The 18,145-nt window shown below is 44.2% G+C and overlaps 1 protein-coding gene across 7 annotated transcripts in view; it reads right to left on the bottom strand.

Annotated features, from left to right (window-relative positions):
• Positions 1-16,331, bottom strand: part of TNS1 (tensin 1) — a 390,644-nt gene extending 374,313 nt beyond the window's left edge. For all 7 annotated transcript variants that reach the window (XM_054971388.1, XM_054971389.1, XM_054971390.1 and 4 more), the window contains exon 1: positions 16,184-16,331. In XM_054971388.1, coding sequence (XP_054827363.1) covers positions 16,184-16,297 — 114 coding nt within the window. In that variant the 5' untranslated portion in view covers positions 16,298-16,331. The remainder of the gene's footprint in view (positions 1-16,183) is intronic.
• Between the last annotated feature and the right edge of the window lie 1,814 nt (positions 16,332-18,145).

Genomic DNA, 18,145 nt, shown 5'->3' with positions numbered 1-18,145 from the left:
GGTTTTTAAGGTGCTGTTGGACCCCGTATCTTGCTCTTCAACTGCAGACCAACTTGGCTGCCCACCTATTTTTGAGAGTTTGGTCTAGGAATACGGGGGAAACCACCTCAAGCACAAGAAGGCGCACACAATCCTATTTAGCTTAACATTTGGGTACATCTTTGCATCTTTGTCTTATTCATTAGGAAATGAATGAATAAGTTTATTTTTTGTGTTTCTGCCGCCCTCTCTCCCACACACATTGTGACAACCTGTACTAGTAGCTGTCACAGTACAATATGGTGTCATCAGGGTATTAGCAGAGCTTTTGGTGATCACTTTTCTTAGACTACATGTTATTATTTTGTGAAGTTATATCTCACCCCTTTAAAGCCTGGGGAGGCTGGTAAGACAAAAAAAAAATCATCAAAAAAATCTCAATTCAATAAATATATGTCGAATTTACCATTTTTGTCTAGCTGAGGTTTTCTTTAGTTGCTTGTAACAGCTTGTACAACTTGTGCAATTAGCATGCCTGATTGCTCGTGTCACACAAGGCAGGAAACCCTTCTATCTTTCACTCACTTATGTCTGGTTTACAGTCATTTTTTTTTTACAAAGAAGCCCTTGTGAAGTCTACCTGGCTAGAAAATGGGGATCTGCAGACAGAATGAGGGACAACCCTGTCTATCACCATCTACCATCTGTGCAAAGCTCTACTTCCTAAACGTCAGTGGCAGATTTTGCTACATAGCAAGTAGTACAAGTACTTCAATTGTTATCCTTGTAATGTACCCTACTCTTCCCCAAAGAGCTCACTGAAGCTTACATCTGGTTCCTAAATGCTCTCCTATCAAAGCAGTGCTCAGAATTAGATCCACTTGGCAGTGCACCCCTGCTTGTAGCTGTGAACATTCTTTTGTACCAATGCTTGACCGGCTCCAGGACAGACCAGCCATTACATTTTCTGGGAAAGTTCCCAGAAGGCCACTGCCACAGGGGCCACTACTGGTCAGTAGCAAGTGGAGCCAAGTGGTCTCCCTGCAGGGCTGGCCATGCCACAGGGCCTGCTTGGTTCAATCATGGGCTATAGCAACAATGGCAACAGGGGTACTAAATACACCCCTTGCCATCACTATCACAGTCTGAATACCAGCTGAGCAGTCCTTCTCCCATAACCCCAACTCCATAGGGACCACTTGGCTCCACTTTTGTTAAAATCCTAGTCCACTCCTGACTGACTCAACTGATCTATCCCTAACTGGTTGTTAGGACAGACTTTAGGACAGACTTTATCCATACACACACCTAGAAAAATGCAGCTGCGTACATGGAATATACTACCTCTTGTGCATTGAATGCTCCATCAGCTAGTCAGTGCTGGGGCACCACTTGGCTGAAAGCTTTTTCCTTCCCCTTGTTCCTTGCTCTGGGCAGTGTTTACCAAAGCACATTATTTCAGAGGGCAGGACAATTTTCCTGGAGGAGAAAGTGAGAGGTTTGTGGCTTGTGAGCCGGAAAAAAAAAGACATTTATAGTGCCTTCTATTTAGAAAATAAGAAAGCAGGGGCAGTTAACAGCTTGAAGCTTGTGCCACGCACAAACACAAACACAAAGCCCTGATTGGAAACCACATTCACTGAATCACATCCTTTACCAGCATGCTGCAAAAAAAAAAAATTGCTAAATGCATTGAATGGCCATTATTGGAGCACAGCCAGGAGCCCTCGAATGTCACATTGCCAAGCCATAAAAGGTCAGTAATGTGGATGAGGTTAAAGGGAGAAAAGGCACACAGGGAATTATTGGGAACACCAGGGGTTAACTCCAGAAAACCAATACAGTGCAGTCTCAAACTGGTTCTTTATTCGCCTGTCTTTCTGAGCTCCTGCCTGATTGTTCTGCTCTTACTAGGTTGGGTTGAGAATCAGGGTCTTTGTGCTGTGCTGACACAGCCCACCTCCCATTTCATTCCCCCTGTTTAAGAAAGATAAAGGCTAATACAGAAGCCAATGGGAAGTCCTGAAATCCCCCTGGCCATTTCTCAATAAGCTCATTCTACTATGCATGCAGTAAAGTGATGCAGCTGCACCATTCAGGACTCTGAGTTACAAAAGGCTGCAGCAAGAGAGCTGAGCCACTGCAGCTGGGGCCCTGCTGCAATGCTGAATCATTAAAAACCAGGGGCACTCATGCAACAAGGCAAAGCTTACATGGAACTAGTTCTTAATACTGTGGAGTACACGAAACATCACAAATCTCCTATACAGGTAGTGTTTCTGTGCAAGAAGCTGCATGAGGGTGTCCTGCTGTGAGATGATGGCATATGCATCTCTTCGACTTCGACTACATGTACATGCACTGAGAAGTCACAGAAGTGAAGAAATGTGTTTGTGGGTAAGTAGGGACTGTGGGTAGTTAATATAGTAGCCTTGGACATTTGCAGAGAAGAAGGGAAAACGCAAAATGACAACATGCATACACAGAACTGCACAGGTCATTATTTAAATGGTGCACAGTGATGGAGGTGAGAAGATGCCCACCCCCCACTGTGAAATGAATCTGGGTGCCTGAAATACTGCTTTATGAAGAGCATTGTCTCATAGTAGTAAGTAGGCAGCGAATAACAGGATTAGTTAGGCAGCTCTTTCTAAAATTATGGATTGTGCTCCTGATTGGAAATGTGTCTGCTGCTCATTTTGTATCTTGTTATTTAAATCAAAAGCCTTTCTCAGATGCTTGAGTGTAGGGCTTTTTTTCAGGGGTATGTGCCAGTATGGAGTACCTCTCTACAGAGTACCTGTAGTGCCTGTTGGGCATTTGGGACTTGGCTGAGAGGTGAGAACATCATAAGTAGCTGTATCTCATTTTTAAAAATCTAATCAAGATAAACACAGAAGCCATGCACTAGTCTTGGAAAGCTAGATAACATCTATAGTGGAAAGGGAGTTCTAGATTTTAGTAAGATAGTTAACACTGTGAACAAGAAATGCCAGGTCCCTGTTGGGGAAATAAACAATACAATAGTGTTTGCCAATGCAAATTTGCAGAGATCTGAAAAAAAGCTAAAATTCAATACACAGCTGAAACAATGCTGAAAGTATATAAACAATTCCATATAAAACAATATAGAAACTACCCTGTAGGATCATACTTACAGCAACAGACAGTACATAGTAGCATAGTCTACAGTCCCTCCCTACCCCTTTACCAATGCATCTCTTTGAAACCACTCCCTTACAGTACAGTCCTCCTATCTGTGCAGAAAATCTCTGTTGCATAATTCATTGTTGCATAGTTTGTAGTAAGCTAGGAGAATGGGAGCCCTCCTAACTTTATCAGACAGGCCATTCCAAAAGATGGAGGCCATAAGAGAGAATGTTTGTATGGGCAGTTGTTGATTTTTCCCATTTGAAGGATGGTACCTGCAGGAAGCCCTGAACAGACAAACAAAGCTGTTGTTGAGGGCCATAGGGGGAGAGGCAGTCCTGTAGATATGAGGGACCAATGCCATGAAGCACTTCGTATGTGATAGCCAAAACCTTGAATTGAGCCTGGTAACTGATGGGTAGCCAGTAGAGTGACTGTAGAATGGGAGTAATGTGCATGCTCTGTCTGGCTCCTGATAGAACATAAGAACATAAGAACATAAGCAAAGCCATGTTGGATCAGGCCAGTGGCCCATCCAGTCCAACATTCTGTCACACACAGTGGCTAGAAATCCAGTGCCATCTAAAGGACTGTCAGTGAGGCCAGGACACCAGAAGCCCTCCCACTGCCTTCCTTCCAGCACCAAGACAACAGAGCACCACCTCCCCACAAAGAGAATACCATCTATCTCCTGTGGCTAATAGCCACTGATGGACCTCTGCTCCATATATTTGTCCAGTCCCCTCTTGAAGCTGGCAATGCTTGTAGCAGCCACCACCTCCTGTGGCAACGAATTCCATGTGTTTATCACCCTTTGTGTAAAGTAGTATTTTCTTCTATCTGTTCTAACCCGACTGCTCAATAATTTCATAGAGTGCCCACGAGTTCTTGTATTGTGAGAAAGGGAGAAAAACACATCTTTCTCTACCTTCTCTAACCCGTGCATTATCTTGTAAACCTCTATCATGTCTCCCCTCAGTCGTCTTTTCTCCAGGCTAAAGAGCCCCAAGCGCCTCAATCTTTCCTCATAGGGAAAGTGTTCCAACCCTTTAATCATTTTAGTTGCCCTTCTCTGTACTTTTTCCAGTGCTATGATATCTTTTTTAAGGTGTGGCAACCAGAACTGTACACAGTACTCCAAATGAGGCCTCACCATCGATTTATACAGAGGCATTATGATACCGGCTGATTTGTTTTCAATCCCTTTCCTAATAACCCCTAGCATAGCATTAGCTTTTTTTATGGCAGTCGCACACTGTGCTGACATTTTTAGTGAGTTATCTATCATGACTCCAAGATCTCTCTCTTGGTCAGTCTCCGCCAGTTCAGACCCCATCAACTTGTATTTATATTTTGGATTTTTGGTTCCAATGTGCATTACTTTGCACTTGGCTACATTGAACCTCATTTGCCACATGGATGCCCACTCTTCTAGCCTCGACAGATCCCTTTGGAGTGCCTCACAATCCTCTCTGGCTTTCACCACCCTGAACAATTTCGTGTCATCTGCAAATTTAGCCACTTCACTGCTTAATCCCAATTCCAAATCATTAATAAACAAGTTAAAAAGCATTGGACCCAATACCGACCCCTGTGGCACCCCACTGCTCACCACCCTCCACTGTGAGAAGTGCCCGTTTATACTCACTCTCTGTTTCCTATTAATTAGCCAGTTTTCGATCCACAAGAGGACTTGGCCCTTTATCCCATAGCTACTGAGCTTACTTAGGAGCCTTTGATGAGGAACTTTGTCAAAAGCTTTCTGGAAGTCAAGATAAACAATATCTATCGGGTCTCCCTTGTCCACTTGTTTGTTCACTCCCTCAAAGAACTCTAACAGATTGGTGAGACAAGATCTTCCCTTACAGAACCCATGCTGAGTTTTCCTCATCAGCTTTTGGTCATCAATGTGCCCACTAATTTTATTTTTGATAATAGTTTCCACCAACTTACCCGGTATTGACGTCAGGCTGACTGGCCTGTAATTTCCCGGATCTCCCCTGGAACCTTTTTTAAAGATGGGGACAACATTAGCTACCTTCCAGTCCTCAGGAACAGATGCAGAGTTTAATGACAGATTACATATTTTTGTGAGGAGATCTACAAGTTCACACTTGAGTTCTTTCAGAACTCTTGGATGTATGCCATCTGGGCCCGGTGATTTATCAGTTTTTAAATTATCTAGCAGTCGCATAACCTCCTCTCTCGTCACCTCAATGTGACTCAGGTCTTTCAAAACCCCTCCCAAAGTCAGTGCTTCCGGAGTGGGCATGCACTTCTTATCTTCCACAGTGAAGACAGAAGCAAAGAACGCATTCAGCTTCTCGGCCATTTCCCTATCACCCTTTAGTAATCCTTTTACGCCTTGGTCATCCAAGGGCCCCACTGCCTCCCTAGCTGGTTTCCTACTTCTAATATATTTAAAGAATTGTTTATTGTTTTTCTTTATGTTCTTTGCAATATGCTCCTCATATTCCCTTTTTGCCTGTCTGATCACAGACTTGCACTTTTTTTGCCACAGCTTATGCTCCTTTTTATCAACCTCACTCCAACTAGTTTTCCACTGCCTAAAAGAATCCTTTTTACCTTTTACAGCTTCTATTACATTGCTTGTTAACCATGCTGGCCTTTTCCTAAACCTATTTGTGCCTTTCCTAACCAGCGGTATATATTTAATTTGAGCTTCCAGGATTGTAGTTTTAAATAGTCTCCAAGATTCCCCAAGTGTTTTGACCTTTTTTACTTTCCCTTTCAGTTTCTTCTTCACGTACCCCCTCATCTCAGAAAAGTTACCCCTTTTGAAGTTAAACATGGCTGTGTTGGTCTTATTAGGCAATTTCCTATTTATACATATGTTGTACTCAATAACATTATGGTCACTGTTCCCAAGTGGTGCAATCACATTTACATCTCTCACCAGGTCTTCAGCATTACTGAGGACCAAATCCAGGATCACCTCTCCCCTAGTAGGTTCTGTAACCATCTGTTCCATAGCACAGTCATTGAGACAGTCTAGAAACTCATTTTCTCTCCCCCCATTCGAACACCCATTGGCCCAGTCAATGTGTGGGTAGCAGAGCTGCAGCATTCTGCACCAACTGGACTCTCCAAGATGACTTTAAGGGGAGACATATGCAGAATGCATTATGGTAGTCTAGTCTCAATATTACCATGGTGTGAATCCAGGTGGCCATGTCAAGTAGGGGGGCATGTTTAGGGCTAGACTGCGTTGGAAGAATGACTTTTTTGCAGTTGCATTAACTTGCTTCTCTAGCAGCAATGCTGGATCCAGTATAACTGCTAGGCTCTTAAATGTGTCTGCAAGGGTCGACTAAACCTCATCAAAAGAGGGGAGCACAATGTCCTTTAACATCTCTACCTTCAAGATCTTTAGCCATTCCCTGAAGAAATCCAGGAGTTCCTTGCAAGGAAAATCCCTTTAAGTGAGAAGTTTGTATCTATCCTTTGATTTCTGCAAATTACTCCTTTCTGTGGCATTGGCCAAGAGTGTCTTCTTCCAATTACCTCAGGAAATGAAGCTGTGGCCATTTTGTCAGTTCTAAGGATGGCAGTCCATGGCAGATAGATCCCCATGACTGGTCATTCAAGCCAGTGTGCCATGTGTTGGTTGTTATAATTCATATTTTTGCTGATGCACAATGATGCACATCTGTACCTGAGGGACCATCTCTCCCCGTATATTCCCCAGAGGACCCTCCGCTCAGGAGAAAAGAAATTGTTATCAGTTCCTGGCTCCAAGGAGGCCCGTCTGGCCTCAACTAGAGCCAGAGCTTTCACAGTCCTGGCTCCTACCTGGTGGAACGCTCTGTCTACCGAGACCAGGGCCCTGCAGGATCTACTATCTTTCTGCCGGGCCTGTAAGACAGAGTTGTTCCACCAGGCTTATGGATGAGGCTGGGTCTCCACTGGCTGGAGGATATAACATCTACCCCCCTCCCTATGAGAGCTGCCTACCACTGTTTTGAAGCTGCTGCCATGTTCTATTGTTGCACTATTTGTTATTAACTGTATTGCCGCCATCAAGAAAAAGAGTGCTGCTATTTTTATATTTTTGTATGATGCTTTTAAATGTTTTATATGGAATTTTTAAAATGTTTTTAATGCTGTTATCCACCCTGAGCCTGCTTGCAGGGAGGGCGGAATACAAATACGATAAAATAAACAAATAAAAAATAAAAATATATGAAGTTAAAGATCCCATGAACGGAGTACATCTCAGACTCTTTCAGGAAAGAGTTCAATTATGTTTTCATGATAGATTGCATAAATCTCTGAAGGATCAGTTCCCCCTCCCCCACTGATGGGAAGGGAGGCATCAAGGCTGAACATTTAAAGGGGCATTATATGAGAAAATTTGCAGCTTTCATGCTCTTCTACCTCTACCAGTAAAACATCTGAAAGAACTTGGTAGACATTGACAGCCCAGACATCAAACATAGACTTGTTAAATAGATCTTTATTATGGAGGCAGCGTGCACTACAAGTTTTAGTTCCTCTAGTTTAGAGAGAAGGGGCTTTCAGGAAAAACCCTGCAGGGGTATCATTGTAAAATCACAGATTGAAGGTTGGTAAACTCACTCTGGATCAGACTTTTGAAGGAATATGCCTTTTGAGGGAAATCTCATCATTGGAAATGCAGCAAGGCCCCTGGTCATAGCTGGACAACCTAGTCAGCCTAATGCTCCACTCGCAATAAGGAACAAATTGCCATCACCCTGGGCTGGGTTTTCCAACAGCCAAAGCTGTACAAATCTCCAGCCCCAGCTTTCCTGCTGTGTATGCTTACTATTGGCTTCTAGATCCAGAGGACTACAGCTCCATGACTGGCAACAGAGAATAATTCATTTACTGTTAGAAGAATTAATCATTCACTAGTGGACATGGAAAGATAATGTAGAGAAAAGGAGAGCCAACTTCTTTAGCCTAGGATGCTGGATCCTCCCCACACATCACCACCATCCCTTAGAAGGTACCAGAAGCCCCTTCTGCACTGGGAACATAACTCCCCAGAAGTCAAGTTAAAAGGCATAGAATCAGCTTGTCTAGGCCCTTTCACACCTCTCATGTTTGGTTAGTGTGGTGCCATACTTTTTAGTCAACATGCATTGGGATTGATGGCGCTTTCAACACAAATGCCATCATCAATGATATAACAGCACCAGCCTTTTCCTTTTTTTCTTTTTTCTTTTCTTTTCTCTTCTTCTTGCACATGCAATGAATTGATGCATTGCTGGAACACTGGATCAATCTATTTCCTAGATTTCTTCCTCTCAACCCATCAGAGCATTAATCCTATGCTGGATTTTAATTTTTTTTTTAAAAAAAAAGTGGAAAGGAAAACGGAGAGGAAAGAGGGGTTGGGGAAGGGATGGAAAGGAGGGGAAGGGAGTGGCTGGGTAGACAACAGTGGGCAATCACAATGAAGTGGGCTGGCAGAAGGTGGGAGGGGGGCAGAAGAGAGTGGAACGCTGCTAAAAGACAGGATAAAATGTATGCATGGGGAAATAGACTGGAAAATTGATTTTTTAAAAAAGTTGGGGTATAAGAGCTCCCCAGGAAAGCCACGGAAAAGCTGCATAGTAGCCAGAGTGTCTACTCATGGCAGCGAATCTGGTGCAGATAGTTATGGAAAAAATGCTGCTCTATGGGAACTGAACTGGTGAAACTGGTCTGTGCAGAGGGGGTTTAAATCTGAATAAACCTCCCAGTTTAGGGGATCTTTCAGTGGTGAGACAGGTGCAAGCCATCTGGGAAGAAAACCCAGTGGATAAAAACTCCTCAGAAGATGAGGGGCACCCAGTACATACTGGAGCCAGAAGATTTTGACACTCACTAGTGTGGACTGCCATGTAATAGCTAGAGGAATGCTGTTATTGGATCCCACCAAAGTTAGGGACTGCGTTTCTTATTTATTAATTTTTATTGAAATATTTTATACCTCATTTCCCACATTCAAGGTGATAGATCCCCCTTACCCATATTTGGGCTCTGCTATGCCACAGGATTCCCTGCAGTATCCCAGGAATATTGATGACCAAATCTCCCCCCCCCCCCCCGACAAAAGCTTACCCTTAAAAAGTGAAGCATTTGCTTGGTGTCATGGTGCCTGCACCCAATTTCTAGTAATCAGCCTGAGAACCTTCAGTGCCTCCCCTGATGCATCAGAAAGTAGTGGGGGGGGGCGGTTTGAAGGCCTGTTATACCTACTCCATTGCTGCCTAGAATTTGCTGATGCCGTACTTATGATGCTGCACTTTCCCCCTCTACCAGATAGCTCCTGTCTTTCTCGCTAGTCTGCTGACTCCTGTGTTGATGGGAAGGGGACTACCAGTGGCTTCTCCCCTCTGTTATCCCCCTGCCTGCAGCTTCCTTTGGAGTTTCTTCCCAATGATATCATAGAGGCATTGCAATCGCCACCTTATTTTATGCAGAGATCTCCCCTGCACACAACCCATGCTATAGCCTTGGGTTGAATTGGTCCCCCACACAATTTTAATTAAAAATAGTAGGGGACACGTTCATGGACTTCTGATTGTCCTCTTAGTTCAGTTGTCACTCAGTTATAAATGGAGATATAACTAGTAAATATATATATATATATGCTGAAATATATATTTGCTGAAATAAATTTGCTGAATACATACATATTTGCTGCAAATGGAATCTGAGGAGTTGATGAAATAAAACAGACATTCCAAAGTTCCATTCATTTTTGTGGTAATTCTCACATGGCGAGAGGGAGAATTTCGTGTATTCTTTGGTAAACAATTTGCTATCTGGATGCCTGGATGATGGTTCTTCTGCCATTACTGAAAAGCAGCCACCTCTGGGCTGAAAGACAGAAAGGGTAGCATCTCTATCTTGCTTTAAGTCAGATAAAGATTTGTTAGAAACTGAAGAATTCAAGCCAGTGGACAGAAATTAACAAAAACAGCATAGCATTCTTGGGCCCCAAGACTGAGGTGGAAGGCTTTTTGAAAAGGAGCCATTTCAATTATAAGAGGAACCAATACTTCAGATTTATCTAGAAATGAGACCCATTTTGGCAGCATAGCACAGCACCCCTCCGGAAGCAAATACGTTACTGCTTATAAGCTTCTGCTTCAGCCTCTTCTAGAGTGCCTCTCCTGCTAGTGAAAATGGATCCTAACGATTTCCACAGCAACTGAACAAGATGTCACAAACAAAGGATTATCTTCAGACTGAGATTAATCAGAAGGAGTGAAATTAATCTCATAACATGCTGGTGATGCCTCACTAAAAAATGTGGCAGGCTCTATGTGCAGACAGACAAGTTGGCATTCTCTGCTGGGATATCTAGTACATAATTTCTAAAAAGAGAAAGAGGTGCTCAGGTTCAAGTCTACCTGGGAACTGTGCCACTGTTCAGTTGTGCTATGATTTTGTCAACAAGGTACAGATGTTCAGTGGCATCGGGAAGGCATTCTGTACATGTTCAAAGGCATTCTTTATTATCTCATATCTTGTAGGATTCACCTGTGGTAATCAAACGAGATTCTTGGCTTGGTACAAATTAAAGTGATCAGTGCCCCATTCTGGGATTTTACTAGCTCAGAGTGCTTGAGCAAAGCTGCTCTTTTGTTTGGCCAAACTATGAGAATTCTTATCAATTAATGCTTTCAACACTAATGTAAATATCCTGGCTAATCCTGCTGCGCACAAAAGCCTCTTTATAATCCAAATGCAGGCTGCACTAGGGTAAAAAAAAGAAAAGAGGTCCTGCTCTTGGAAGGATCATGCCCCTCACAAAGAAGGTGATCATTTGAAGGAGAGTAGACAGAGACATGGACTATCTACTGATGGCGTTTTACAGTTAAAGACTTGAATCACTTGATAATAAATCACTTTCTGTTTTGCATCAATGGCATTCACACATGACATGAGCCCTTTTCAGACACTATTATCATGTGTTCTTGGGAGCTTATTGGCTGCACATATTGGGACTGCACACAGTCCACAGCCCTCCCAGTACATGATGTTCTTGCCCTGCTGTCTAAAAGTGGCAACACAGAGATTTTGCATACAAGCCCAGCCTCTGTACATGCTACATAAAACCTTGATTTTTCACAGTTCTGGTTCATGTGTACCAGAGATGAAAATCCATGATACCACTTTTCAGACACCATGGCAACTGCACATATCAGACAGACCTATTTGAAGTTACTGGTCTCCCTGTTCACATGAACTATAATGTCTGAAAAGGGATATAGGCTTCTGGGGTAGAGAGTCTTGATCTCAGCTGTGGCACTGTGGAAGGGAGGAATTTAACTCTGACCCCGCCCCCGCCCCCCCCAAAAATGGTCCCTAGTGCTGCTTTTAGCTGTGGTGGGGGGAAAAGCAGCTGCTCATGTTGTACCTATCTGCTTTCCCTCCTGGGGTTGAAAACTGACGGGGGGGGTGGCATGTTCAATTGAGAAATGTCTTGAAGAGAAAATTTAATTTCCCCTTTCACAGCACTGCAGTCCAGATTCACCCCCAAGCTGTTTTTGAGGCTGAATATCATGCAGCTGGTGCTCTAGTCAGGGAACTTCAGCATCTCATGTTGTTGGGCCCTTTCTCAAGCCTTATGCCTGTGGGTTTATTGGCTACAGTCCAGACATGTGCTCCTTCAGTGACATCACTCAATGAAAATGCACCTATTCCTCCTCCTCAATGCCTGTATGTAAAACAACAACTACAAAAGGCTTAGGAGGCAGTATATTGTTCAGATTGCATTAAGCCATGTCATGTTGCTGCTGGAATTTAACAATGGCAAAACAGAATGATGTGGATTAAAGCCAAAGAGGAACCACCAGATAGCCTGGCTTTGAAAATCAACCAATTCCTTGTAATCCTCTGGAGCAAGACTTGAGGACACAGATGGCATGGACAGGGCAGACACAATCCCATAACCAGGAGTGATGACTGTGGAGAGTCATTTCATTAGATTCAAATGTACACTAGAGAATGAGGAGGTTCAGCAGGGCAGCAACAAGCCACATAGGCAATATTTGTTTCTCCATAGCAAGGTACAGGAAGAAGAAGATGGAATGCTCACTCTTGGGTCCTTTCTCCCAAGACCAACTGCATGCAGGTTTCCATTCCCATGTAGAGAGAAGGCCTGCTTATTATATGATATGTGTGCAGGCACATGGTTGCCTGCTAATGATTTATCAGACCTTTTCCTAAGTGATCTTTCTGTATCCTTGTCCCCCATAAGTCTGGGGGGTTTAATCACCAAGATGAACAAACAAGGTTCAAGCACCATTTCTCTGGGCCTGGTACAATCTTGTAACATGGCCCTTGTACACGGAAGTATGATCCAATCTCATACATACAAGGTAATTATGAAAAAAAAATGTCTTTTTTATTTCTGAAATGTCAAAAAAACCCACACCCCCATATCATGATCACAGAACTGCAGCTGGAGCCAACCTCTATTCCCCTATACGGTTGCCAACTCTGGGTTGGGAAATTCCTGGGGAGGGTGGGGTTTGGTGAGGGACCTCAATGGGATATAATGCCACAGGGTCCATGCTCCAAAGCAGTCATTTTCTCCAGGGGAACTGACCTCTGTAGACAGGAGGTCAGTTGTAATCCTGGGAGATCTCCAGGCCCCACCCGGAGGCTGGTGGTGACCCTAATGCGCCCCAGATCACCCTGCACCATGCTGTGGCCTTGAGCAAAAGGTAGCAATAGGCTGGCAGGCATCCTCCACTTCAGCACTTCAAGGACTCATAGAATAATCACTTCTAATTCCATTAGCACCTTGCAGAATATTCTTCACAGAACCCACCCTCCCATCCTGTATAGCTAATGCTGACACAAAGTTTTATAGATTCTCATCAAACAGATTCTCCCGCATCCTCCCAAAAACCTCGATTTGTTTTATTTATCATGCTTGTATCCTGCCCTTCATAAGGCATTTAGGGACTTAAGCCATTTTATGCTCACTATAGTCCTATGTGTAGGGTTACCAACTCCAGCTGGAGAAATTCCTGGAGATTTTGGGGCAATGCCTGGGAATGGTGGAGTTTGGAGAGGAGAGGGAACTCAGCAGGGATGTGAAGCCATATAGTTCACCCTCTGAAGCTGCCATTTCCTCTTGTTGAACTCATGCAGTCTAGAGATCAGTTGTAATTCCAGGAGAACTCCAAGCCCCAACTGGTAAACCTGCCTGTGTCATGTAGGTTGTAACTAGGTTAGTGACTTTTCCAAGTCTGACCAATGAGCTGCGTAGCTAAGTAGTAATGTCTCCCTAACCCAAGTACCACCTTTTCCCACACAATATCACAATAGCTCTCAGCCTCCAAACATACTCTAAAGATGTTAACCCACAGACACTGGGAGTTCCATGCTCCCAAGGGTTTTTTTAAAAGCAACAACAACAACAAAGGAGATGCGCAGAACAGTGATTGAGATGAGGGCTGTGGCAGAGGAGGAGGGTTTTCCTCCTGTATCATTTCCATGACCTGAAATAGTCCTGCTCTTTGTTCCAACAGAGAAAACATCAGCTCCACAGGGCTATTTCAAGTTGAGAAAACAACATGGGGAGAAAGATACGACTTCTAAACCCCCCACAACAGTTCCAATCTGAGTCAGGGTCCCACTTTCTTTCTATTTAACAAACTGCTTCTGTACACAGAACTCCCAGTGTCTCATCTGGTTTGGCCCTCTAAAGTGACCTAGCTAGTATGTTAGTCTCTTTCCCAAGCAAAGGAAATTTTACCCCAAAATAGCTCCATAGTTGTACACTTTAGCTTAAGTATAGACCCTGAGGGACTTAAAATAGAAAGAGGCTACCTTCCGGTTAGAAATTTTTAACATCAAGGATTCATCAACACTATAGGTGACACACGGCCACACCCTTTGGTACTGTGCCCATATTTATATAAGGAATAAAGCTGGCCTCAAGACTTCAGTGGGCTTTCTTAATGATGCTTTCTATTCTGGGCCCATCCTCCCTCCCAAATGCAGCTGTGGCTACTATTCCTGTTTTTGAAGGCGATTCAAAACAAGAAAAAAAGGTAGAGAATCATCAAGTTGGAGATCTAGTGAGCCATCTATTCTATTCCAACCTTCTGCTCCAACACAAATACGCAAAACATCTGCAAGAGACACTGGAAGAGCATTTTTTTCAAACTATCCAAGATACTGCATGTTCATTAGGCACGGAATGCTGCTATAGCTAGACCATCATCATCATTATGATATCATCATCACCTAAAGTAGGTTGATCAAGCTAGATGAGGTGGGAGTTTCTCCACATGCAGGTATACAGAAAAATACAACTTTGTATATTAACTAACAGAAAAAAATGGTCTAATTAGGGGGACTCAGCATGCCTCAAGAAGCAGATTGCTGAGAGCAGATGACAACTAGGGCCTAACTACATGATACACTTTTCCTGGGTACCTCCAACAGGCACAGTCTTGGAGTTCCAAGCTTCCCAGATACATAAGGGCCCAATTCAGATTGGGAGTTAAGCTTTCCACCAACACTGTTTTTCCATCCCAAAATGGCCAACCTTTCCACAGTGGAGCAAGTAGAGACTCCATGGGGCCATTTCAGGTCAGTGAAATGGCACAAGGAGAAGGCGTAAGCCCTTTCTCCCTGTGTACCATGGTTCCAATATGAATCAGGTCCATGAACACCTGGGAAGATTGGAGCTCATGACCATGTCTGTCAACCTGACCTAAGGACATATCTGGGAAAAGTGGGTTGTATACTTAGGCTGTCAGTTAAAGGGGAAAGGGAAATGGTCAACCACATGTGAGGCTGCAGTTGCATAACTGAAACTCCCAAAATTTGATTTGGCTATAAAGAGTAGCCATTAGGAGGTTATGGATCAGGGCTGCAGCATTCCTCACTTGTACCATTTCCCCAATCAGAAATGCACCTCATGCAGGGGTGGTTTAAGCCTGTAGAGGGAAAAGAAAGTCTTTCCCCCTACTAGGATGTAAAAGCAGCTTCAGAAAGGCCATTTTTAGTTGGAGAAATTACACAGCTGGAGGGATTAACCTTTCTTCCCCAGTGACTTGGCTCCAATCTAGTTCCTAATACAGATCGTAACAGGGCACAAGTGGATCCAAAAACATCACTGCAACAGTTTGGACTAATGAACAGATATAAACGTGTCACTTATTTGGCAGAGAAACAAATGTGGAAAGGAGAGCATTAGAGCTGAGGGCTAAGGCCAAATTAAACATCTGGATTTCCAGTCATATCCTTCAGCTCAGCTTTAATTCCTTCCTTCTCACCACTGATTCTCTGCCAAACAAGTAGCCTTCCTACATGTGCTCATCAATCCAAATGGTTGCAGGAGTGTTTGGATCAGTCTGTGCCCCGTTGTGCTGGAAAGGGTTTTCTGACACTGCTACTACTGCCATGCGACTTCCACAAAGAACATCTGCCAAAAAATCCAGCACTACTTCAATGTGACTTTCACCTGCTGTTAAGCTGCAAATAGGCAGAGGGATGGCATCAGGCTGACAAGGAGAGTTACAAGGGGATTCACATAACCTTTTGCACCTTTGATATCTTCAGTTTCATATCCTAGTTGAAGAACATGTGTCAAAAGCTGGTCCATGCTGAGTTCAGCAGGCTGTGGCACTGGAATGCACACAACTGGCTTTTCAGGTGGATAAGAGTCAGTTCAGGGGGACCAAAAGCCATGACGGCGCTGGGCAGTACCCAATACGTTGTGCAAATAGCACCGGCAGTGGCACCTCACTGCTTAACTGGCCTCCGGAAAGTGCCGGATGACCCCCAGAGTTTCTGCACAATGCTTCAGTCATCTGTTTGCGGCGACTGGCTGCCTCTTCTAGCTCTCAACCCACCCCCGTGTTTTCAAGTTTCCCTTATTGTTTCCCTTGAGCGCCGCCGCCCTCCCCTCCTCCGATTCCTCACCTGTAAACGTCCCTGACTCCTCTGGTAAAGCCAGGGTCCTCCTCTTGCCCGGCGTTTCTCCTCTGCCCCGTCCCACCTGAAGAGTTACCGCTTCCCTCAGAACGCTGGCGCGGAGCTCACTTACCCTCAACAGCTGCTTCCCGCGCTCCCTCGCGGCTTTCCCTTCATGTCTGAGGGAGAGAGACAGCAGGGGCCGAGGGTCCTCCTCGCAGCACACCAGGCTCACCGTACATCCCATCCAACCTGGTTCCCATGCACTGCCCTCCGTGGCGAAGGGGGCTAGTGGAATACTGGCAGCCAGGGATCCCGCGGGGCTCCAGATTTCCAAAGAAGGGCCGTTCAGAACCTCTCCCGGTGCTCAAGTCGCAGGCTGCAAACTGGGCACCGGGGGAGAGTTGTTTGAAAGTCGGAGAGGCTGGCCGGTTCACCACCACCCCTCCGCTCCTCCTCCTTCCCTCCCATCTTTGCTGCCTGAGTACCTTTTCCCACCCTTGTGCCCGAGTATCTCCTGCCTCTGTGCCTTTCTTCAAAGGCAGGGAAGGATAAAGCCGCCAAAAGTATACCAGAGAGAGGGGCAAGGAAGGGCAGGGAAGCCCACTGCTCACAGGCAGAGGAGCTTGTGCAGTCAGCTGGCACCCTGCCTAGAGAGGAGCGATTGTGTCAACTGGAGAGAGACAGATGGACACTGAAATGAGGGAGACCCATTTTCTATTCCAGTGTCCCAGAAACGAGAGAGAGCATGAAAACTGGCACACATGAGATCTCTCATCTGAAAGGAACAAAGAGAAACTGTCCTGAACTGTGAGAGAAAGGAAGAAAGAAAGAGTTCAGGGCAAAGCACCCTGACACTGGTGCAGGAGAAAGAAGAACACAGGAAAAGTGGGGAAGAAGTGCAAACAGCTAGGCCTCACCTGTGACAAGGATCTCAGCAGATACTTATCACACTTTTAGCCCAGTCTTTCTCCAAGGAATTCAGGGCAGTGCGTGTGTGTCTCCTCCTTCCCATGTAGAGTCAGTTTGGTGTAGTTATAATCCGAAGAACTGGGTTTGATTCCCCACACCTCCACTTGAAGCCAGCTGGGTGACCTTGGGTCAGTTGCAGCTCTTTCAGAACTCTCTCAGGCCCACCCACCTCACAGGGTGATTGTCATGAGGACAATAATGACACACTTTGTAAACTGCCCTCAATGGGCATTAAGTTGTCCTGAAGGGCAGTATATAAATCAAATGTCATTATTATTATTTAATTCTTACAATGCCCAAGGTCACTAATATAAGGATTTGAACTTGAGTCTTCCCAATTCTAGTCCAACACTGTAACCATTACACCACCTTTGTATCCCTGCTCTGTTTGTTTACTGTAGAACCATACCAATGTTCTGAAAAAACATAATCATGGATGCCATATTGCTCCACATGTTTGACTCTAGGCTATGGTTCTTGAGATGTGAGAAGGTCTGGGGTAAAAAATATCAGACAAATCTTGAGATAGAAATGGTATCTTAAAACAAATTAGGAGATTTAGCTCAGTGGTAGAATGCATGTCTTTGTGCACAACGCATCTGAGGACCCCTGGCATCACTAACTTCCAGCAGGGCTGAAAAAGATCCACACCAAAAAGCTCCCACCAACTCTAGCAGACAATACCAGTTTTATGCTGCCTCAGTAAAATGCAGCTTAAATGGCATATAGTATGATATTTGAATTTAGGCAACTTTCCTCTAATTATTTATTTGGATTGTAATGACATTCTATCCTGGTTTATTCTTTCATCATTAAAATGTATGTGTATATAACTTTTATATATTTACTTTACTTAGTCCCACCTTTCTTCCCAAAGTGGCTCACATCTTTCTTCTCTCTTCAACTTTATCCTCATGACAACCCTGTGAGGTAGGTTAGGCTGAGAGAGTGTGACTGGCCCAAGGTCACCCAGCAAGCTTCCAGGGCAGAAAAAGTATTTGAAGCTCTGTATCAGATTTCTGCTTTTTAAAAAAAATTGCAATCTGTACCCATTGTATTGATTATTGATTGCATTGAATTATACTGTGTAATCCACCTTCAGTCTCAGTGAGAAAGGTGGACT

Source organism: Eublepharis macularius, chromosome 2 (assembly GCF_028583425.1).
Source record: "Eublepharis macularius isolate TG4126 chromosome 2, MPM_Emac_v1.0, whole genome shotgun sequence".
In the NCBI taxonomy this organism is placed as follows: domain Eukaryota; kingdom Metazoa; phylum Chordata; class Lepidosauria; order Squamata; family Eublepharidae; genus Eublepharis; species Eublepharis macularius.
Note: the sequence above shows the minus strand (reverse complement) of the source record. Positions and strands in the feature narration are given on the sequence as shown.